The 24,573-nt window shown below is 40.1% G+C and overlaps 1 protein-coding gene across 2 annotated transcripts; it reads left to right on the top strand.

Annotated features, from left to right (window-relative positions):
- The first annotated feature begins 359 nt into the window (after window positions 1-359).
- Window positions 360-24,527, top strand: LOC146662355 (tyrosine-protein kinase yes-like). Of its 2 annotated transcripts, XM_085418926.1 has the most exons (13): window positions 360-1,488; window positions 2,812-2,885; window positions 12,055-12,358; window positions 14,153-14,252; window positions 14,783-14,881; window positions 15,135-15,238; window positions 17,035-17,184; window positions 17,700-17,855; window positions 18,267-18,446; window positions 19,038-19,114; window positions 19,440-19,593; window positions 21,086-21,217; window positions 23,230-24,527. In XM_085418926.1, exons 3-13 carry the CDS (start codon window positions 12,064-12,066, stop codon window positions 23,436-23,438), a joined length of 1,656 nt encoding a protein of 551 aa, XP_085275052.1. In that variant the 5' UTR covers window positions 360-1,488; window positions 2,812-2,885; window positions 12,055-12,063; the 3' UTR covers window positions 23,439-24,527. The 2 variants fall into 2 exon arrangements, with proteins under 2 accessions (XP_085275052.1, XP_085275051.1); XM_085418925.1 differs by lacking the exon at window positions 2,812-2,885 and having other exon boundaries at window positions 362-1,488.
- The last annotated feature ends 46 nt before the right edge of the window (window positions 24,528-24,573 follow it).

The raw sequence follows: 24,573 nt of genomic DNA, 5'->3' as shown, positions 1-24,573 counted from the left end.
CTAACACTGCAAAACAGAATTGTTAAAGTTTTAATTTTAATTTCAAGTCAAGTTAGATTTTTTTTTCTGTGCGCAACGCAGATTTTCTGTGCGCAGAGACCGTGCCAGCAGTGCGCAATTGCGCACGCGCGCAGTTTAGAGGAAACATTGATAACAATAGTCCATTAAAGTGGATAGAATTACCACTGCAATACAAGAGCTTCACATTTTACAGACAAACCATGTGAAAATCACAAACGTATGCCGAAATGTTTCACTAAGTACTGTTAAAAGGATTCAAATAAACAGAAACATTTCACCTTAAAAACTTTTTTTTAATCAGTAGGAATGTAACAAATAAGATCCTGTTTCCGCAGATTAAATGTAGCTAATTTTATTATTTGAATTACAACACACGAATTAATCAACATCCTCACTTCTGTCTTTGGTATAAACTGAGTTATATTAACATTTTAAACCTAGATCATATAAATGTGGCAAGGTTGAGTGCAACACTGCACAGAACCACGTAGAATATTTCTATTAGCCATACTGGCACTGTAGTTTTGCATTGACGATTGTAAGAAAAGAATATAAAGAACAAAATGCAATTAATTAAAAAAACACATTCAGTAAAACGTTGAGCGAACTTTAAACGATAAATGTTTTTAGGGTTAAAGCGTAAACATGGTGGGAGGCAAGTGATACAAATTAGCTTATCGTAACACCATATTATGTGAAATGCATCCCTGTGAAAGTTAAGCGTGATACAACGGGTGCGATACAGCAGTTCTCCCCCTGAACTGTAATAAGAGATGATCAACCAGCAGGGGGCGTCCAAGACCTGTATTTGTGATTGAAAGCGCTGCACATTTAGTCCCTTTTGTAAAGGAAGCCTTCCTTCACTTCACGGACCGGTCTGTTCTTAGTCGCCTGATTTTGTTTCTTTCTTTTCTTTCTATTCTTATTTCCTCTCTCCCTCAGTCATCATCTCTTGTCTTGGCTGATCTCAGACCAGCTGCAGCAGACGGATCTCTGTCTGTAACTCCAGCTGTGTGGCTCCAGTCCCGCAGGCTGGGTCGGCCATGTTGTTGTGTGGGGGTTGATGGAAGTTTAGTAGTAGGAAGTGGAGGCTACAAAGCGCTGGGATACTTCAGGGTCTCACTTTTTTTTTCTTTGCTTTTTTTTTTTAAATCACTGTCATGCCGATGCAGGACTCATCCTCGCTGACCCGTCCGCTCTGACAACAATGACCGTCTCCTCCATCGCCCCCGCCATCCTCTCCAAGACTGCAACACTTAAGCTGCTTTGATTTAACTTCACAAAAAAAAAGAAAAAGAAAAAAATCTGACCACAGTTGACTCTGCTGGATGCGTAAAGTGGGGATGAAGGCGACTCGGTTCCGTTTGAAATAACTCGGATATTTTTCTTTTGCTTTTTGCTGATCTGACTCGAGGGGAACAGAGGGGGGAAAGAGAAAACACCCACCGAGGACTCGGATTTGAGAAGGTAAATGAAAAGGGAAAAAAAGAAAAGTGGTCTTTGTCAGAGCAGCGGGATCAGATAAAGATGGGCCGAAGCGCAGCTGCTCGCCTGTCTGGGCTGTCAACAAAGGAAATTAGATGTCCAATAATAACACAGACATGCTTGTAGATTTTCTATGTAGTGTGTGAATGTTCCTTTATCCTGCAAACCAGCCGCTTTGTGTCATTTTATAGGACATCAGCGAGCAGTCGGCATGCTTTCAGTCCCAGAGGAATACGGTATAAGTATACTGGATTGCAGATGAATAATCAAAGTAACACAAGCTGAGTGTTCTGCAGTTTGATAAAATAGCAGGGGTCTAATTATCATTTCACGGTTTAATTATCATAAACACGAGTCTTAAATTGTCATCGTGGGATTATAGTGGTAAATTAGAGATTAATTGCCAAAAACCCGTGTGAGAAAAAATGGATTAAATCCTTATTTTCTCCCATTTTCTATGTGTTCACTTGTCAGCGTGTTAATTAGATTAAATAACTGAGAAAAGTTGATTCCACAGTGCTGGATTCGGATAAAGATGGGTTGAAAGAGAAAGAAGAAGAAGAGGAGGAAGAGGAAGAGGTTCGGGTTCTTTTTGTGATGCAGAGTCACTCATTTAACAGCTGAGTCACACTTTGAGGGGTTGCTTATTCTTCTCTCACTCCAACCTTTCAGTCTCCACTTTTAGGACACGGGCTTTACTTGCACACATGTTCTTTGAAGTCTGTAAACTGTTAAGACTTCAAGTGACTCGGTGTGGTGTCATATCCTGAACAGCTCTGCACTTTTGCACAACTATGTAAGTGAATCATAGCAGCTCTGAATCCTTATAAGGTCTGGCGAGGTTGGAGAGAAGGCAGTTGTGTTGTTATTCGGGCTTTGGAGTGTGATCTTTCACCCCTGGAAGGTTCCTGTGAAGACATTAAAAAGTTACAGCTTTTAATGTTACCACCGAAGCTGCTAGAAGTACTTATTGAATTGATTCATTTGTTGAAGTTTGCAGCTGTTGTTTTGATGTTTTTAATGCACAATTCCTACAGTTTGATGGTCTGAGTCATCAGTGGTGATGCAACAGCATCAGCGTTCTGGGAACACCTATGATGGGTTGGATGTCAGAGGGTTAAAAAGACAGTTGACAGTTTCCAGGCTGATCTGTTTGTAGAGAATATACTCAGTGGATCATTTAGTTTGTGTGTTTTTAGACTGATGTTGGGCTTAACAGCAAAATATTGTTTTCTTTATAGCTCAGGATACCTGAAGTGATGCCATTTCTTCTTTTGACTGACATGAAACTTCCCCTTCTTTAAGGTCTTCACTGAACGAAGATACTAATAGTAGAAGATGTGAAATTTTGGAATTTCATCACATGATTGGTTAATAAGGTAATCTTCTAGCATATTAAATCAGTTCACCACTCTAAGAATGTTTCTTTTCATTATTTTTTTCTTTTTCAAACTCAGGACTTCACTCGCTTCTTTCTCCAGCATGTGAGGGAGTGAAATCAGAGCAGTGCTCTCCATGCGTGAAAAAAGAAGGCGCATGAACAAATATCTAAGAGTTGCCCTCTTATCAGCAGTCTGTAAGGGAGAGTTAGTTCTGATATTGCGAACAAAGCGCTCCAGTGTTTCCTAAACTCTGCTAATGCCACAGTCCACATGTCAAATACAGCTTTTGTTTCTATCTCAGTGAAGAAGACTCTAATCTAGGCTGTATTGGGGGTTTTGGAGTCACCTTTTGTTTTTCGATGTTGACACTTAAAACAATCGGTCCTGTTATGTGCTGGCAAAAGGATGATTCCCAAAAATAGCACGCCATTCAGGATTTCTCATGAGAGCTTTTATTCTGAAAAATGTGTGATGTCTATTCTCTGGCAGCACAGTAACTGACATGAGCACAACCACAAGTTCTTCATTGAAGTTTTGAGACAGGTTAAATAAAGTCAGTTATGATAATAATGTAAATAACCAAAACTGATCTTTTTCCTTTTTTCTGTTGGACTGAAGTCGAACACTGATGAGCGAGGAGGCTCTTCAAGCTAAACTTGTTCTCAGATCGATGTCAAAGTGTTGTAAGCCTCAGGATCAGCTTACTGTGAGCACGCTTGCAACAGAACTCAACACCCAGTGCAGAGTAAATCTCATTATGAACCATTTATTGATGTTTCTCTTGATGCTGCGGGGCTTCAGATCTCCACCGTCACATGACGTTTCTCCAGACCCAGATTTAACTCTTTGGCATCAGAGGAATGTCGCAGGCTGCATCTGTTGAAGATCTGAAGCCCATTAAAGCTCCACAGACCCGCCCAGTTTGCATCCGCAGCTCTCACCCAGCCAACTATCAAGATCTAGTTAATCTAAATCTCAGAAGATTTGAGCCTGTTCAAACTACTGAGAGTCTTACTGTATCTTAGAATATCTTAGAATCAGGCTTCAATTCATGTATAATGCATGGCATGCAAAAGGAAGATGTAATAATTTATACTTCACTAGCACAGCTTTATCTTGGGTAACTTATCAGGCTAGCAACACTTTCATGTATCATATCTGCATATGCAAATACTTCAAAAAGTTGAAAATTAAAAGTTAAAAACATCTAATGAAAGAGGTAAATCCAGATTTATTTCTATTTATTGCCACGGTAGCAGGCAGACACTCCTTTTGTAGCCATATATTAAATATGCATGCAGTGGTTTGAGGATTCCTCTTTTGAGTTTCAGCATTTTGACTCCCACCATATTGTTTGTTTGCTTTTTGGAGTCAGAAGTGACCATATTTAGATGGGAATCTTGAGTGTTAGGTTATCAGCAAACATTATCTATTCATACTCAGAGGTACTGGCTGCTAAACTACTAGTATCACTCAAAAACTACAACACACACTTCTTGGACGGACTCTTTGTTAAATAAACACACGCAGTCATGTTACGGTAAGATAATGGCTTTAAACATAATCCAAAAGATGAAACACCAACACAGTTGTGAGGTCTGTACTACAAAGCAAGATTAGTGTGATAGCGAGCTATGTCGGGGTTAAAGTCGGAGTTTTCTGTGTCACTAAAGTGGCTAAATCACCATGGTAACCTAACCTAACCTGGTTGGTTATGTGTTTGGTTTAAAATGTTTTAAAATTCACTAGAAGCGCTGCGTTTTCACTGAATTTTATTTACAGCATGTTTTATGTTCAATGTGTTTTATATGTGCAAGTTGTTAAGCTGTACCTTATTATGCTTCAGGAATGTGCATATAACAGTGAATTGAATTAGCATGGGTAAAAACTAGCAACAACTGCAGCTCTCACATTAAATAAAATTTAAAAAAAAACATGAAACAATTTGTCCAATTATAAGTTCTGAATTGGATTTTTGATGGGGATGTCTCATAAAAGTTTGTGTAATGCTGCAGGTTATTCTTTGCAAGCAATCAGTTCTTTTCAAAGTGACTCTTTGGTCTATTTAACAATACAAAAACCAAAAGAAACAAGTTAAAATTCATATAAAAGCATAAAAAAACAGCAAATCCAGGCATTACTATAGCAGTAATAGGTAAAAATCAGATTTTGTTCTGGTTTCTGATCATGGGACTCCTCCACATTCAGCTTACTCATCTAAACATTGTCTCTGCAGCCTTCTTAAACACTCTGAACTGTGATCCCTGTAAAACTCTTCAGTATAATCCAAGAGAGTGACGGAAAAATGCTCTCCTCTCTGTCTTATCAGCGTTTTGTGAAGCCTCTGTGGAATTATCACTTTGTGGTCAGAGTCAGGGAAGGAAGCCAAAAGAAGGTCGCTGATAAGAAGTGTTCAGGTTTGAATTATCAGTCTTACAAGAGATCATGGAAAAAACAGGAGATGGGTTTTAACTGAAACTCAGATCACGTTAGCTTACGTAAATACACAAATGAAACAAAGCAGGCAAAAGAGTTCTTCGAGAAAAGAGTGAAAGCTTGAAAACGCTAAATACAAAAGGTTAAGGGTCTGAGTTGCTGTCTGAATCTCAGATGTTTATGGAGGGATGCAGTCCCTCGGGGGAACATCTGGAGCTGCCTCAGATGTCCAAAAATAGTCGTTTTTTTGGTTTATTATGTATTTCCTGTAATACTTGACAGTCTAAGGGAGCGCCAAGAAGCTCTCACATGCAGGCAGGCAGGTTTCGGCAAGTATCAGCTTTGTTGATGTGTCCTTGAGCAACTCACTGAATCCCCTGTCAGCTGTCAGTAGCTCACTTGGCAATCTGACCTCGCTGGAAGAGGAATATTAAACAGAGATAGTGTCTAGTCTTTGGGTCTTTTGAGACTCTGTGGAAACAGAAGGAAGCTCAGCAGTGATGGAAAACATATTTATGTTTCTGTGTTGCAGGTATTTTTCACCTCTCTGTCGTTCACGCTACAGAAAAGGCTTCTGCTGGTGATATACAAGTGATATATAGATAATTTCTCAGTTTGTTGGGCTGGAAAATGACAATCTTTAATCTGAGCAGAGCATTTTTGTACCAAATGAAAAAGCTTTTATTCCATATCAACACCAATAGCGACACTGATACTTTTTACTAATAAAGCCAGGTTAACGTGGCTGTCTCTGAAGCACTTTGGGTCAGCTTCTGTTGTTTAAATGTGTACATGCTGTAAATAAAATAGATGTGAAAGTCAACGCAAAAAGGTTCTGACGTGTTTTCGAGGTGCATTTTTTTTATTTCTCACTTATTTAGCACAATTCAGTCAGCTAGATATTGAACTCAGAGGATAAAAACAAAGTATCAGTCCTATCGTACTAGTATCAATCCAGTACCAGCATTGGTATCGATACTGTCGATATTTGGGTCTATCCGCCCGCATCTAGTGATATGTCAAGCTTTCTTACTTACTGATCTTCTGTCTGTCTGTCAGAACATAGCAGTTCTTAGACAATAGCACCAAACCTTTCCAATCAGATAGTAAAAGAGGCCTTGGTTTATATGTGCATGTGCTGACATGTAAGCTTCCCCATTTTTAAACCCTTCACCTTCCTCTCTCATTGTTCCTTTATGGCTCCGACTGGTGCTACTGGGAGTCTTCTCGTGTTTGCATGCTGTTGTAGGTCATGTTAGCATCCTGGGGGCAGTGGGATGTTGTCCGCAATTAGAGTAAGTTACTATAATTAGCAGCAAGGCAGATTTTCCTTCTGGCTTCATGATTCTGCTACAGATCTTGTGTTGCGCTGAGTGCAAAAGAGAGTGAGGCATTTTGATGTTAGAGTGTGATTTTTCTTGTGATTGTGGAGGTTTGGGGGGGGGGGGGGGTTCATGACAGCTATGCATGCTCACTGGCCTTAACATTGTTGCTGTTGCATCTTTTATTTTTGTGCCATATTTTCTCCTAAAGCTCTCGATTTTCAGTGTAGACAAAGCCTGTGGTGTCAGTATGTGATGACTGGCAGACTGACAGAGAGCTAACTGAGCTGATTTAGAGGCTTCAGGCAAAGCCAGTCCTCTTTGTATCGTCACAGCAAAGAGCCCTTAAGAGCCTCCTCTTCAGCTGATAGCCCTCATAATTCTGCTCATGTGAGAAGCCCATGAACACAACAAATATTTAATAGGCCAAAGTGACTGTAGAGTCAGAAGTCTTCTGTGTTTCAGCTACTGCCACCGGTGGTCACTCCTCTTTTTTTGTTTTCTGTTATTATCCTCTTAAGTTAAATCCACCATCCTCATAATCCTAGTAATTTAAGCTGGTAAAGCTGGCTATGAGCCCGTTTGGCCCCCTCCTCATTCAGCACAAGCATTCAGCAAAACTCTCCCTGTACCCTACATTTCATAACATTTCTTTCTTCACACAACCAGTAACAGGAATCGTATCTGAGTTTTTATCATTGGGGTTTTGGAAGGATATTGTGACACTGAGATAGGAATCTATCTGTTTAGTATGCTCCACTGCAGTTATAGCCCAGCCTTCAGTTAAACACCATATATCATAGTTATTGCTTCTGTATTAATACAAATAGGATGAGGAAGTGAGTGTGTGCTGACAGATAAACTCCTTTCAGTATCCGATGGGAATTTCAGTGAATTTAACTTGCTAGCTTAAAGTACAGAACCTTAAATGTACTGTCAACAGGCTGATAGCTTTGTTGTTAAACTTTTAACAGCATAAATCAAATTTAGGATTATTGTTAACACTTTTCATTTTTGATCAGCTTATTGATCATTGTATCGAAAAGCAAACAGCATGCTAACTTTAACAATTACCTAATGAACTCAGTATCTTTCTTTTTATGAAGACTAAAGCACTGTGAAGCCATGCTTATCAACCACTGTGATTTAATCTAATTGCTAACCAAATAGTCCATGTTGGTATTTTGCAAGAAATATTTTCTATGTTTGGTATCTTAGTTTATTGTTAACGCATGCTAATGTTTCCTAACCCTTAACAAAAAACAAGAAAGTGCATACTTACCAAACTTGGCTGCCACAATGCCGGATTTGAGTCAGTATTTGTGCTATATTAATAAAAAAGAAAATGAAATGAATATGCTATATTTAAAAAAACTAATTTTTGACTTTGTTTATTGTGAGTTTTGTCTCATTTTTGACAAATTAATTTCACTCAAAATCCAGGTTCAGGAAGGTGTAGGTTTTTTTCCCCAATATTGTGTAAAATCCTACAAAAAGAACAATTATATGATATTATCATATGAGAATATCATATATCATACGTGTGTGCAACAATGTAGTTTAAAATATCCAGTTTATCATCAAAGCCCAAATACAAAAGCTGTGACCACTTTCACGCATGAACTGTGGCGTAAACAGCATCTGTGAGACATCTGACAGCTGTTGAATTTGTCTTTCAGTTGCTGGGTGGATGCTTTGATCTCTCTGACTACATCTGATCAGATATCTGATCAGATGTAGTCAGAGAGATCAAAGCATCCACCCAGCAACTGAAAGACAAATTCAACAGCTGTCAGACCAGCACTGAAACCCTTCATTGCTAAAAATAAGTCTTGTAGCATTGATTAAAAAGACTAAACTTTGAACACACTGATTTTTTTTAAAATCACTTTTAGGAGCATTTTTTGTAGCTTTATCAGAGGGATGGTGAAAATGTTAAACAAAGATCACATGTGAACTGAAGGCATCGCGTTTATGGCCGATTCTTGGTTCCTCTTTCCTTCTACAAGATTGATTTTTCCAAAGCAGAAAAGAAATCATCTTAACAAATAAGTTATTAATCCATTATCTCACTACATTACTACACTGACCAAAAAAACTGTGTGATGTGTAATTATTTAACAGCATTCTGGTATAGTATAAAAATAAAAGAGACATACTTTATTTTTAAATCTCTTAACTTCAGTATTTATGATGATTTTGGGAGACTGACGTCACTTTTATGAAATGACTGAGGCCTTATTTTTGGAAGGAAAAACATTTCTAAAGTGCAAATATTCCCGGGATGCCGGCCAGTGTTTTACAGTGTGATAGCTTCACTGCTGACCAGGCGGGCCAGGCACCCATCTGTCTAAATGTGAAATACAAGGCCACCCGAGTCGACCACTGAGCAAAGCCCTCTGCTTTCCGTGACACTGGTTTTGTCTCGAGGTTAAAGGAAAGTTTGGTTCAGAAAAGTGTTTTTTTTTTCCATGCCAACATTCTCAGCATGTCAGCTGCAGATCTAAAATCTGAGATCAGATTTACCGACATATTCATTTGAAGCTGTTTTTAAGAAATCCGTCTTTCTGACACAACTCCACTAACTGACCACCCATAAAAAATGTTTTGTGGAAGACGACCAGTACCCAGCATGACTTGCAACCTGCAATTTGCACAGTTTTATTTAAGCAAAGTGTTCTGAATCTTTGGAAGGTTTCTGCGGTTTGTCCCCGTTTTGTTGATTTCTTTGGCAGTTTAGCTGAAGAACTCGATGAACTCTTGATTATGAACCTCCCTCTACGATGAGGACAAATCCCTCCCACCTCCCAACATCAAGGCCACTGTTACAAAATCAAAGAGAGATGTATTACTGCACCAGTAGATCCTCTTTCACTGATGATTGTACGATCACTGCCCTGTAATTCAGTGCGCTGCTGTAACCAACTGTGCCGCCGTATTGCTCAGTAGCGCTGTGTTTAGTTTACTTCCACGCTGAACATATCAGCTCTTTATAAAAATCTTTTACCTCTTTTGTTTTATTGTCTTGGAGTGTCAGTAAACCAGCTCCTACTCTGCGTTCAGCCGTTGTTCTTGGCAAATGAAACCGTTCTGATCTCCCAGCGCTCAGACTTCTTTACGAGCGTATCTGATTGTCTCCACATTTTCCAGGCCTTCACTCCACAAAAGAATGCCTCAGTGTGACTCCATCCAAATTATGTTAGGAAGAGGAATGACAACCACGCTGATAGAGACACATCAATGCTTTAAATCTTCCAGCGTGGTCAGGCTGAGGCATTGATAGATTGTGAAATGGTAGACGACTTGGCAGAGACGTGTAAAAAGCAGAGGACTAAGATGCCCGGACAAAGACACAAAATCCAGGAATCTCAGGCTCGGACACAAAAATGACTCACAGTTTTGTCCGACACCGATTATTGTGTCGCTCATTTATAATCAAATTTGTAGTAATTTCCTTTTGCTGTCATTTTGTATCACTTTGTAATATGATTGTGTGGCTTTGAGTGTTTCTTAGTGGTTTTGTTGCATTTTGTTTCTGGTCAGTTTATGCTGTTTTCTGTGTCGCTGTAAGTATTTGTTGGTTGCTTTTTCTCTTTGCAATCATTTTATTCTTTTAATTATTACGTCTGTTTTGTGATTATCCGACGATGTCTCTTTATGGTTTCTTTAATTTTCTTTATAGTGGCTATTGGGCCTCCAACAAGGCTGCCTTTATCTGTACGTAGCTTTTATGAACATAATCTGTGACATAGCCAAGTAGCAGAAGATTTCCACTTTCCCTATCTGGCCTCAAGGTCACATCTCAGCTTTTTGCGCATGATGTGGTTCTGTTGGCTTCATCAAGTGGTGACCTCCAACTTGCTCTGGAGTAGTTCATAGCCAAGTGTGAGCCCGCGGGAATGGAAATCAGCACCTCCAAGTCTAAGGCCATGTTTCTTGGCCAGAAAAGATTTAAGTGCCCACTGCAAGTCAGGGACAAGTTGTTGCCACAAATATCTTGGTTCAGAAGTGAGGGGTTTGATTAACCCAAAGCTATGATATGTCAGTCTACATTCTTAACCTCAATTAATCAAAAAGTGAGATTGCAGATACACGGGGCAGAAATGAGTTTCCACCAAGGGTTGATTGGGGACTCAGAGTAGAGACTTTACTCCACATCGAAACGAAAAATATCAGGTGGTTCGGGCCAGAAACGGCCCTAACCAATCTGGCGCCCTAGGCAAGATTTTAGGTGGCGCCCCCCTACATCAGCAGTGTAGTGTAATGTTGTAACAAATAATATTTCTATTAAATAAGCTTTACTTTGCATTTTAATTAACGTGGGATTATTTTTTGTATTTAGAAATAATAGTACCAACTTTTCTTTTTTTTTTCAACATTTGTGGCACTGGCGTGGCGCCCCCTGATGGACGGCGCCCTTAGCATTTGCCTATACGGCCTATCACAGCTGCTATCCAGGCTGGACGCCTTCGTTTGCTAACATCGATACACGAGCTGCCTCATGTTGCTTCCAGGTTGGGAAAGAATGAAAAGATAAACCATTTTCAAGCTTATTCTCTTGCCGGTCGTGTGATCGAACATTGCAGCGGACCACACAGCAAATACGAACCATGGCTATGCTTTCGCTCCTTTTTCACTTAGACCCCCAAAATGGCGGATCGGGCCAAAATCCTTTCCACGCCCACCCCCGTGACATCACGCTCCAAAGCCCTATGCCACGGGCCGGCCCTGGTTCGGGCACCCAATTAGGATGCCTGAGGGCTTATGTGGTCATTTTGTGTCTTATGATACTTCTGCTACTCTTTGCTGTAATTTGATTGATTTTTAATAAAAGGCATGAACTGTCACTTCATAGAAATGGACTGTGACACTTTGGCCCTCTGGATCTTTGGCATGTTGAACCCATTTGGTAACCATCCATGGATGGAGGGCCCCATACAGACTTGTCTGAATTGCAGCAAGGCATAAATGTAGATACTCCAAAGAAATATGCATTTCCCTATATAATGTGGAGTAGATTTAAATAGCATAAAATCTGTTATTTGTTTACAGAGTCTCTTGATGGAACAGGAGCGTCAAGTAATAGATGGTAATAGTGAAAATGACAGAACTGCACAGTTTTATCTACATGGCCTTGTTTGAGTGATTCAAATCGGATTTTACATTTATCCATATGTCCCAGTTACCACATGGCTTATAGTCTTAGAGGTTTTAACAACAATAAAATGATTCACATAATCATATCAGGTCAATACATTTTTATTTCATAATGCTTGTTCCAGTTCCTGCAGACCTTATGTTGTAGTCAGTAATCCTATATGCCCCTCAGCCCCTCCATCTATACCGTCTCATCCTCTTCCTCTGTTTACACTGAAATAATATCTTCTTGTTGTGTGTTCTTTCTCAAGGGTGAGAAGATGGGGTGCATAAAGAGCAAAGAGGACAAAGGCCAGACGATGAAGTATCAGCCAGAGAACTCCCAGGCATCTGACACCAATACCGCCACCACGCCTCACGTCGGTCACTACGGACCAGAACCCACCCAGCTGCAGCAGAGTCAAATTCCCTCATCTTCCTCTGGCTCGGGGGCAGTAAATTTCAACCACACCCTCACGCCGTTTGGTGGCTCTTCATCTGCCATTACTCCCTTTGGAGGAACGTCATCTTCTTTCTCCGGTCCTGTGTCCAACTCATTCTCTGGTTCCGTCCCCAGTGAGTAGAGTTTTACTGCGTGATGTCAATACTGCACTGATAATGGTGTTCATGCAAAATGAAACCACTGTTTACTTATTTCTTTATTATTTAAAGCTCAACATGTACATCCTATGGAGAGCTTTGCAGACAGATGTCTACATGTTGCTTCTGTCTAACACCAACTGCAGACATTCATTTGATATCATGCGCACATCAAAATGTGTCCACTGTATTAGACCCGGTTGCTAGGGAAATATTTATTGGTATAGAAGCACATTTTGGTGATCGCATTTCTCTGCAAATGCTCGCTAACTACTAGCCGAGTGTTAGAAAAACTCAAAAAAGTGCACCACAAACCAAAAATGAAGAAAATTAACCTTAAAAATAAAAGTTGTGCCTCAACACTAAAGCTAGCGTATTTCAAAAGGTGCAAGCTTTACTTTGAAGCAAAATGATCCACGTTTGCAGTTTGTGTTGCACTTATTCACTTGATCCTACATTGTCACTATGATTGCTATGTGTCCAAAATGGTGGACAAGTTAATGTCATGTGGTTAGCAGTCACGTGTCTGCAAACCTCAATAGGACTGGAAGTCTTTTTATGGCCTGTCACCATCTAGTGATCTTCAGATAGAGTGCAGTTTTAAGTAATTCCTGCATTGACTCAATTTTTCCAATTCAGAACCAGTTTCCATGTTTTATACTGTCTGTAGTGGCTCTTGCCTATGTTGATGTTGGTCCTTCTGCTTATTCCCTGCAGAAGAGAAGATAGAAATCCTGATGTTTTCAGTTCAGTCCACCTTCAATCAATCAGCTTTTGACATGTATATAGATATATGTATATGTATATTCTCGTAAATGGAGAACAAATCTTTCACTGTTGGCTTTTTGGTAGATGCGTCTCATAATCCTTGACTGTGTAACTGAAGAGTTAAGCAAACAGACACCAACATGGGCTCATAAATCTGCCTTAAATCAGGCTTTAGTTTTATTTCATCAACATTACGTCCTCTTTGTTTTGTACTAATGCAGTCCACTTTTAACTGTCACATCACTGGCCCAAGTTTGATGTCCTGAATATTGATTTGAATGTTACAGTGACATAAACTGAAAGAGCTTTATGAAATAGAAAATTCCCATCACATATGCTGAGACGGTCAGGAGCAGAAATGCAAAGTAAACATAATTTGTATTACAGTAAAACATAAATGGGATAAAACATGCAAACATTATTAATATTAGGCTTAGCCTGGTCAGCATGCTGATCTGGCTTTACGGTGTGACAGCTAATGCCGGTCGTTGTTATTTGAAGTTGTTGGCGATAACAACTATCGGCTCTGATCACACAGCTTACAGCGATCCTGAGAGCCCTCCTGTTTAGGTGGGATTTAGGTTGTAATCCTCCTCCATGATGGATTATCTGCTCTCAGAGGGGGATAAAGGTGGCACTGCCATGGTATTTGCTTTCTGCAGGTGATAATAGAATTACTGTTGACAGCATTGTTGTCAGTGGTAGGTATATGAATATCATGTCTGGGCATATGGCTACACAGTAGGCAAAATATTGCATGGAAAGATAGAGCACCTGTGTTCTCAAAAGTGATATACTAATAAACTTTATTATTACATGGAAAGCAACACTATCAAATAAAACCAGTTTTATACGGTGGCAGTTGTTTACCATGTGTGTAAATTTCACCATGTCTTGACAGCATCTATTCTCAGTCATATTTCCATGCTGTTAAGACACAAACATTGCCGCATCGCTGTGATGTTATTCTTTTCAGTTCTTTGTCTCTTTTTATGTTGTTAGGTGGCGTTACATTCTTTGTGGCCTTGTACGACTACGAAGCCAGAACGTCAGATGACCTCACCTTTAAAAAAGGAGATCGTTTCCAGATCATCAACAATACGTAAGAATCGCTCCAGTTTCTCTCTCAGTTTATGAAGCGCCTGTATGAAAATGCTTCCTCGTGAGTACTGCTGCGATTACCAGATGCCTTTCTTTGTCGCAGCAATGCACAGCTGCACCTGTTCGCCGTGTGTCGGCCTCAATGAATGACTTAGATTGCCACTTGTCTCCTAATGCCAGCTTTCTACTGGGAACTGTGCACGTCTGCCCCTGCAGAAATGTTGCCCCGGGTTATATTATTGTAATGTAAAATAGATTAGTCTCATTCAGTCCCATTTAGATGTTAGCATTTAGTGTTAAACACATTTTAAAGACTGATTTTGAATCAAATAATGAGGTTTACAAGTGCAAACAAGATTGAAAAGAATTTCGAAGTATTTCCACAGGGCTTACCCAAAAATTATAAGCAATCATTTACAGTTTTTTTCCGTTCCAGGTATCAGTGACACTATTATTTGATGATCAGTCTTTGGTTGAGTGTTAACTGAACAAGTCATTTATCTCATCTCCTGTGTCGCTGTCACACTGCAGAGAAGGAGACTGGTGGGAGGCTCGCTCCATCAACACAGGAAAGAAAGGCTACATCCCAAGTAATTATGTGGCTCCTGCTGACTCCATCCAGGCTGAAGAGTAAGACCTTGTTGCTGCTTCTTATAACCTCATTACTCCAGCTATGACAGCTGCACCAAGAAGCTATGACCTCATATTGCACAAAGCACGCTATCCAACATTAACAGCCTTTAAAAAGCTTTATGATATGATTGTGACATTCAAAAGAAGGGAATGCATTAAATGCGTTCCTGCTTTTTTGTTTTTTGTGTTTTTAACCATTCAAGTCCTTAGTCACGTCTGAGCATTTTATTCAAGTGCTCTTTCTTTGCAGGTGGTACTTTGGTAAAATGGGACGCAAAGATGCTGAGAGGTTGCTGCTGAATCCAGGGAATCATCGAGGAACTTTCTTGGTGCGAGAAAGTGAAACTACTAAAGGTGATTATATTCAGCAAAGTGGGAGGAGTCGTTTCCGGGCGTGCATGGATTACAATCTAGCATGGTCACTGCAGATGTATCATTTCAGGTTCATTGTTATTTCTATTGTCATTGATCTCTGTCGTGCTGGGGTTTTGCTTCTTGCTGCTTTTTTCCCCCACCTTCAGCTTTCCACATGTAAGTGGGGAAAAGCAGAGAAGACCCAAGACAGATACTTATCGCCAAATATAAACTACTGCAAATGGAAATAGAAATGTTCTTTTGACTAAAGTGGTCCAGGCTGAAAATCCTGTTGCTGCATGGATCATGCTAGTCCATAGCAACTGAAGCACTTTCATGACTTCGTGGCAAATATAAACAACGACATAAGTAATAATTTTGCAATGCTAAAAAAAAGTGTTTATATGAAATACATTCACCACGTTAAATCACTCCACTTTCAGATTCTGGGTGGAAGGTGAGTAGGTCAACTATAATGACATGATACAATGAGACTGTTATAGTTGTTAGTGTTAGTATTAGTGAGTCTTTAAAAAAAGATGGACGTATCTCTATCAATGTTACCTGTTGATTTTAGCATTTTAAAGCTTCAACATTAGCATTTAGGTTGCTACCATGGCCTCTACTGACTCCAAAAGCCCCTTAGTAGTACCTCAGCCAGATGCCTTTAGTATCCTTGTATAAACCTGGTTGGATATTTGACCACTCTTTATTTAAATTGGTTGATTTGCTGGCACGGACCCATCTTTTAAATATAGTCCATAAATTATTGTTTGGAGTGAAGTTGGGGTTTTGAGATAGTCTAAGAACACAGCTGTCAGTGTTCTTAGATCTGAAAGCCTTACCTTTACCCCTCCAAAGATACCTCTAGTTATTGTTGTCAAATAGCTAATTCTTTGTCTCGTCTGACTGTAAGATTTTTCTTCCAAAGGCATTTGGTTTGTCCCTGTGCACAGGTGTACATTTCAGTCATGCACGAAGGTGCTGATTTTGGTCAGGGGCAATGTAAAACTGGCTTCACTGTGGACAGTGATGCAGGTGTTATAGCAGTTTTCAGTTCATGGCATGCTCAGGAATTGCAACGGAGGTCACTTACTGATGACTTTGACTATAGTACATTTGAATTCATGCTGTCACATTAATGGATGCACAAGTTTAACACTGCTTGTGTCACAGCTAAATCTTTAAAAAAAATTCTTCTCACCAACTCTAATTTGCAATAAGATTAAAGTATGCTTCATATTTGCTGTTCCTCGTCTAGATGAGTGAGCTTTCTCTTAGCCTGTGTGTGAGAAGGGTGTGGGGGCAGCAATCATTTTCTGCAGCACCCTGTAGCGCGTACGGATGCATAGATCCTGGTACTGTTAAAATAGTAAAGAGAACAAAACCTACAACAGTTACACAATTGGATCTGCATAAAGCCATGAGGAAGACTAATAACAGCATGCAGCTGCTTTAAAAGAATGAAGCAGCCAGCAATGGTAAGAACTCTCTGTAAAAAATAATTGCCCTGTGTTTGACTTCAGTGTTCAGGCTGTTGTGGTATTGATGTATTTAGCATCAGAAACTGATGGAAGAAACATAAGTCTCCAAAGCAGTGGAGGATACTTTTTTGTGCTAAGAATAACAACTTTGTAAGAAAAACATAAATTCACAGCTGTAAAAAAGGAAAATAAAAGTCTGAGGGAACCAGAGCTTTATCCTAGTTTGGAAGCCATGTTTTTTAACCACAACAAAGCCAAATCACTCACAGTTGTGCTTAAAAAAATGAAAACCACTTCCTGTATGTCCTCCAGGTGCTTATTCTCTTTCCATACGGGACTGGGACGAATCCAAAGGAGATAATGTGAAACACTACAAGATCCGCAAGCTTGATAATGGGGGGTACTACATCACTACCAGAGCACAATTTGACACATTACAGAAGCTTGTGAAACATTATACAGGTATGTACACAGGCAGCACTCCCTGCTCACTCGCTTTTTCTGTCATCTCATTCATTATTCATCACAGTCGTTCTTCATACCTCGAGGAATTATCCTGAAAATTACTCTTACTCACAGCTGCTGCTCTGTGCCACGCAGTTTGCCGTGCTTCCTTTAGGGTTACCACAGGAGATGAATGGCCTTTAATTTTAATAACAATTGATGGTGCTGTTATAATTTTGAAACTCACACCTCCTCCTTAGCCCGAAGAGAGCTGAGGTTAAGTCTCTGTGATCCCACTCCATTTCAGCTTGGCTCTCGAGAGCGCTCTGGTGTGTTAAAAAGCCACTTCATCTCATTTATATTTCATCGCAGCTGGGATGAGTGCATCTAAAGTCATCCACATCAAATGGAACGAATGATGGATGAAACTTTACGACACTGAATCCTGCTGGTTAAAAGACTTGTGTGTATTGGTGTGTGGCACTGCTGGGTGTAATGTGTCATTTTGATTTCTCTCGGTGTCTCTGTCACAGAGCATGCTGACGGGCTCTGCCACAAGCTGACCACAGTTTGCCCCACAGTCAAGCCTCAGACCCAGGGCCTTGCTAAAGATGCCTGGGAGATTCCCCGGGAGTCACTGCAGCTGGAGCTCAAACTGGGCCAGGGCTGCTTTGGAGAGGTTTGGATGGGTAAGGCCAAAGCAGCCACATGTTGTTTAGTAATTATCTATATTTATGTACATTGGGAAATACAGAATAAGCCCCAGTTTATATAGAAAATGTCATTGTCCATCTATGTTTATTGTCTCTGTCAGAGCTGGGGACTTATCCACTTCCTTCAGTTGCTTCCTCTTTTTGTTATATCATCTTTATCTCTAGAGATCGTATCTCTCAGGAGGAGAGAGCGAGCTGGATTTGTTTGCCGTGAGCCCGTATCCGCTCATCCCAGGGATATTTTGCGAGAATCGCATGCATGACAGCACATGTCTGAGCAATTACAAGACCTAATTAATGATATTGTCTCGCTCCCAGCCCATTAACAACACTGATTACCCCTGTTGCCTGTGGGCTTTTCTCTCTCCCGCATCTCCATCTCTGCAGGCACGTGGAATGGTACAACTAAGGTAGCCATAAAGACGCTGAAGCCGGGGACCATGTCACCTGAGGCCTTCCTCCAAGAGGCTCAGATTATGAAGAAGCTCAGGCATGACAAACTGGTGCCTCTGTATGCAGTGGTGTCTGAGGAACCCATCTATATTGTCACAGAGTACATGTCCAAAGGTACCGCCAATCCCTGGAGAATAACAGTACTCAGCTGTTTTCCTGTTACACGACACTCCTGAGGTCTATTTTTAGAGAGAAGGAAAAACAACATCAGGTGTGAGCCTCTAGATTTTTCAGGTGGATCACATGCCCTTGCTTTTTTTCCTCTTTAATTTACACATGGTGATTTCCTTGAAGGAAAAATGTAAATTTTATAGGCTTTTTAATTAATATGCTTTAAAAATTGAAAGTCCCTCAGGGTCCCTGGTGGGTCCCTGATGCGGGAAAGTGGAATGGGTAATTGAAAGCTGCAGCAGGTTTTCATAGAAAAAATTTTTCTGAGGTTACTCGGTGACAGATGCATGCCTACGTGTCTGCAGTCTTTGATGCACTCGGGTGCAGTGATTTCACAAAGACACTGACACTGACCTTTCCATACTTTAACTCCAAACAAGAAACATGGATCAGCTAACACTGTGAATCGCAAAATTAATTACTGTCCAACTTAATGCATTATTCACTTTAAGCTATTATTCCACACTCTGTAGCAGTATGTCGTTATGCAGCTCCCTCACATCCATTATGACTTCTCACACTTGCTTTTAATAGGAAGCCTGCTGGACTTCCTCAAAGAAGGAGATGGCAGACATTTGAATCTTGTCATGCTGGTGGACATGGCTGCAAAGGTGAGACCAGCACCTGTATCTTTTTTTTCTCCACTAGTGCAGAATTCACCTCAGTGCACTGCCAAGTATAGAGCTCTATTTTAAGCTTCTGACATTTAAAAAAAAAAAAAGAAGAAAGAAGAAGAAGAAGAATCACAGCCTCAGGTAAACAAGTCCTCCTCTCCCAGATTTGGCACACTTTGCTTTTATTCTTACTCTTTGAAAATCAATCAGACATGAAGAGGTGATGGAAAGTACGAGAAGCTGAAAATTATTAGCTGAAGTGGCGAACGTGAGATGCTGTCTAACCATTTTGGGTTTCTTTTTTTGTGTGTTTATTTTAAAGATCGCTGATGGCATGGCTTTCATCGAGAGGATGAACTACATTCACAGGGACCTGCGTGCCGCCAACATCCTCGTGGGCGAGAACCTGGTGTGTAAGATTGCCGACTTCGGTTTGGCCAGGCTGATAGAGGACAACGAGTACACAGCGAGGCAAGGTGGGTACACGCACACTTAAACACAGGCTGTGTGAGTCACAGGTGAATGAGGTGTCAGGGCAGAAACAGAGAGAGCCTTACAGCTATGACGACTCCCGGTTGTCTCACCTCATGATGAATTAGGCTAACATAAGAAAAACCAGATGCTTCTTTTGATCTCTTATTAGCTTTGCCCTTCACATGTTGGAAGAATTTATCTCTGCTATTTCTGCTTCGCAAGCAGTGCCTTACCCTCATGAGAAAGTGGAGCAAGCTTTAGATGCTTCCAGTGAAGGCTGAAGACTGCAGTTTCCTTCTGAAGCTTGTTTTAGAAGCATCTGTGAAACTTAGGGAACAGTACTGCTCTACAAATTTAATTACAGTCTGAAGACCAGTGGCGTAGAAACAAGAGACAGTTGCCAGTGATGCTATAAAGAAAGAAAGGAGTTAAATACTAAATATGCTCACATTTTTAGTTTGAGATTTAGTAATTTATCACTAAAGTAGAGCTGAAGCTAATCGATATATCATGAGATGGATGAAAAAATAATCTTATAAACACACAGTCCTCAAAAATATGCTAAAAATGTTGCATTAGCAGCATATTAGCTGAGGGAAGTGGGGCACAGTTGATGGCCTGCTTAGGAGCAGAAAAACTAAATACCTGGGACAGAAGACTAAAAAGATACCTGTGAGCATCTGCTTGGTCAAAGATCTGAAAACTTGGTGGCTGTAAAAAATTCACTTAATCTCATAGACTGTATATAAAAGATGTAACTCCCGTGCCTGGAGAAACTGCGCTGGGTTCTCTATGACCTCAGTAAACACTTTTCAGATGGGTTTATTCTGTTAACAGCTACTTTTAAGACACTTGAATACAACATTACATTCATTTGTTAAATTATAGTCCTGTTTACAGTGAAATAAACAATAGAGCATACTGTTCTTAATAACACATAAGAGGGCAGTGTTTGTTTTTGTTTCTCTGTCACATCCATGTGTTTTAAAACACTGTGATGGTGACAGGGAAACATCACATTGAGACTTTGCTACACTAGATGATGCCACCATGTCTGTGTCCATCTTTTATTTACAGTCTATATATGAGTTCGTGACTGTGGCAGAGATCAATGAACTTTTGTTTGTGGTGCACATGACACTATTTCCATAAGGACTGTTTCTCAGGTAGAGAGTAGTTCAAATGAAACTGCTTTTTGAAATATATATTAATAAATACTTTTAATACTTTAGATATCTTTTTTTAATTATTCAAATGCAGCGTTCTTTATTGTATTGTTTATATCCGTTGTTACCCCTTAAACCTGTTTTCTCTGAGGTCTATTTAAAAAATCTGTATGACTGAGTAGGAAAATATAATGTGCTCCAAATTATATAACTATGGTTAACTGACTTTCCTGTGACTTCCTGGAAATGAAGACAGAAATTAGCCCATATGCCCTCTAGTGGCAGCACTTCACCTAACCCTCTCTCCTGTCTCCTCCATCACACGCAGGAGCCAAATTCCCTATTAAATGGACGGCCCCAGAAGCTGCGCTGTACGGCCGTTTCACCATCAAGTCAGACGTCTGGTCCTTTGGCATCCTGCTCACTGAGCTTGTCACCAAAGGCAGAGTGCCCTATCCAGGTAAGTGACAGGGTCAACACTAGCACACAGATATACACATACCTGGTGTGAAGAAAAGGTGTAGTGCACCAACAGAGCGCAGTGATTAATGACCAGAGCGATCAGCCTGCAGTCTGTCAGCAGACGTTGAGCTGGTGTGCTTGTTAATATCAGAGGATGAAGTGAAGCTGTCTGACATTGTCTGCACTGGTTGTTTATGGCTCTGTAGGGGGAGTATTGACATGTACACGCATGCACACACAGATAGCCTTACACACACACATACACAGACTCTGTGGCACATTTGAGATTAGATGAGACCATCTGGTGGGGGACGATCAGGAGATTGAACACAACTCTTGTTTATAACCATCTGCCAGACCGATTCTGCCCCAGGGAGCAGTGCCCGTAGCACAGATCAGGTTTATATGTGATGTAGCCTTGAAACTAATATTAGAGGTGTGTGGCTGAAGAGAATCTGATAATTGATTATAGAAGTAAGTTGACATTTTGAGAAATAGACACATATTTATGGTAAACCTGGGGAAACAGCTCACTGGGCTCTGTGAACAAACACCACTGGATTTTATACATTTGCATTTATATGTTTGAAATTGCAGGTATGGTAGCAGCTCAAGGTAGCCATATTCTTACCTCACAGGAACAATTCTCAAATTTAACAATATATTCTGTTGAGGTTTTTGCAAACACACATTTACTAACCATTTGATGTTCATTTGTCTGCCATTGTGGATGTGTTACACCCTTGGTGAGCATGTAGGATCAAGTAAATAAGGCCCAAGTCATCCACTGCCCGACTGTTGTATCACGTTTAAAAGGGCGGACAACTCTCAAGCAATCTGTACATGACATGGATTAATAAACAGTTTAGACCATAAAACAATCAGTAACATGTTTGTTGTCATTGAGAAAGACTCAGACCCGGCTCGGTGTTAGAAAAAATATATAAAATTAGGATCCTTCCAAGGTGGCTTCACGTTTTCAACCTGGTCAGGCCACATCCATCTTTTATATACAGTTGTTGTTTTATTACTTTTGGACAAAATCTATAAGCTAAGCTTAACTAACAGGTTGGTGTCTTTAGTAATAAATCAAACAAAAAGATTGTATTTCATTTCAAATGAATTATATGAAGCCTTTTAATTTGAGCAAATGTGCAGCTTCAGTAATATTGGGATTGAAAAATTAGGGATGGAAATTTGTGACTGATTTTTCTCAGTTTAAAGGTGCTAAATGATTACATGATTGGCAGGTCTGTCACAATATTCTTTATCTATTCTGTTTTAAATACACTTTTATGATAGGCAAATCAATTCACAAGTCTATAGGACAAACTCCCATGGAGCCTAAGCAATCCCAAATCTTGTCTTGAAATCAAAATGTAAAAGAGTGAGTGATATGTTTCCTTAAAATGTTTATTTAAAAACATAAACCACATGGACTGTTGGCTATAAATTACTAATGCTACCCAGTCATGTGCAAAGTGTTAAGGCCTCCTGCCACTGGGATCCAATGCGTCAATACAAGAGCAGTAAATTTAGGTCAGCGTAAAGAGTAATATCACAAAGTGGTAACAGAAGGTGCTTAGTTTTAATTATTAACATAAATAAATCAATTAATATTAAAATGCAAGTGAAGAATTTCAAGCTGAATTTCTTATATTATTGGGGTCCACCTGCAGTACAGATATATGATTTGCCTATTACTACTTTATTTATTTATTTATTTTACATGCAGCATGGATATCATCAGCACCATTATATTGTGACACTCAAATAGTTTTTTTTTAATCACAACTTGCTGCTGTAGATTGATATTCAGCAGGGAGGGGATTTGCTAGGCTTTCAATCCTTTCTGTTGATGGTGGCTGTGATTTTAATGATGCACTCTGGATTTTCTGTGGAACATGCAGCCTCCTGAGCCCTCTTATCTCTTCTTTTTCCATTTGGAAAAAAAAGGCTTGAACAAAAGCTCTTACAGCCCTCTCTGTCTCCACTCCATCTCCACCTCAGGTATGGTGAACCGGGAGGTGTTGGAGCAGGTGGAGAGAGGCTACCGCATGCCCTGCCCGCAGGGTTGTCCCGAGTCCCTTCATGAGATGATGAAGCTGTGCTGGAAGAAGGAGCCCGACGAGAGGCCAACCTTCGAGTACCTGCAGTCCTTTCTGGAGGACTATTTCACCGCCACAGAGCCACAGTATCAACCTGGAGAAAACCTATAGCCAGACTGGACTCTTCTGTGTATCCCTACGCCCAGAGGAAGCTTGTTTAATGACAAGTCCAGAAAAAGTTGACCGGAAACTGCCAGTCACACAAACCACTACTTGCTCTACATTTTCTCTCTTCCTTTTTTTCTGTTTCCAGTGTCCACACAAGATTTTGTTGCATTTCATAATTTTGTGTTAACCTACGGTACTACTCAAGTCTTAGATGTGTGAATTTCTGAATATGACTGTGGTTTCCGATTTCAGAGAAATGTTTCAGATACACTCCACGTGGGATTCTTACTCCTGTGAAATAAGCTGTGACGAAGCCTCGCGGACGAAAAACCCACTGAGAAAAGCCGGCCGTCGCACTCATTTGCCTCCAAATTTGTGCTGTAACAATAAATTATGCAACATAATGATTAATTGTTGATAAGAAATAATATATTTTCCTAACGGGGAGACATTCTCAGGGTGAGGTTGATGGTCCAAATTCCACACGGCTTATCTTTATTCACGTCATCAGTTGCAGTAGACATGATTAAGATTGTGATAAACTCTGTCTTTTTTAAAAAAGAACAAATATGTTCCTAGAATTTATAATCTCACGGACATTGATTTAAAGCTTCATTTGAAGACTTCCCCTCGCTGTCCATCATCCTCCAGAAGAGACTTTGTGATTACAATGCCATAATTCTTTGTGTCCCTCACTGCCCCGGTTACTATAATCCCACTGTAATCGCTGCAGAGACATGCTTACATGAAAGACGTTTGTATAGTGTGTCACTGGGTCTATTTAACGGTTTAAACAGGGATGGGATGAAACTCAGACTCTCGTGTTTTATGGTGACTCTGCAAAAACTGTTGTTTGTATGGCAGTGATGTGTATGATAGCTCTTCTCTTTGCTCCTGTATGGACTCGACAGGACAATATTATATTGTTATTAATTCCAGTTGATGACCGAGCTTGTAATGAAGGGCTTTATAAACTCCTCATTTTGTATGATTATTGATAAAATTGACAAGACTGCAAAGTTTACCGGGGAGGCAGGTTGTGGGTGGAGACTCACCTGGGGAATTTGTACAATAAAACGCGATTTTACACAGTGTATTTTTATATTTTTATTATTCACTTAGAGACCAGACGCTTTGA

This window comes from Rhamphochromis longiceps, linkage group LG9 (genome assembly GCF_057381845.1).
Source record: "Rhamphochromis longiceps isolate RC_006_pf linkage group LG9, R_longiceps_female_GT1.1, whole genome shotgun sequence".
In the NCBI taxonomy this organism is placed as follows: domain Eukaryota; kingdom Metazoa; phylum Chordata; class Actinopteri; order Cichliformes; family Cichlidae; genus Rhamphochromis; species Rhamphochromis longiceps.
The sequence above is the reverse complement of the archived record's forward strand: the minus strand, read 5'-3'. Positions and strand labels throughout refer to the sequence as shown.

What these genes read in the sequence shown, in the direction of transcription:
- LOC146662355 (XM_085418926.1), top strand. Translation starts at nt 12,064, where the DNA reads ATGGGGTGCATAAAGAGCAAAGAGGACAAAGGCCAGACGATGAAGTAT. An exon ending in CTTTGGAGAGGTTTGGATGG is followed by an intron (nt 17,856 to 18,266) that starts GTAAGGCCAAAG and finishes CCATCTCTGCAG; the next exon opens with GCACGTGGAATGGTACAACT. An exon ending in AGGCAGAGTGCCCTATCCAG is followed by an intron (nt 21,218 to 23,229) that starts GTAAGTGACAGG and finishes TCTCCACCTCAG; the next exon opens with GTATGGTGAACCGGGAGGTG.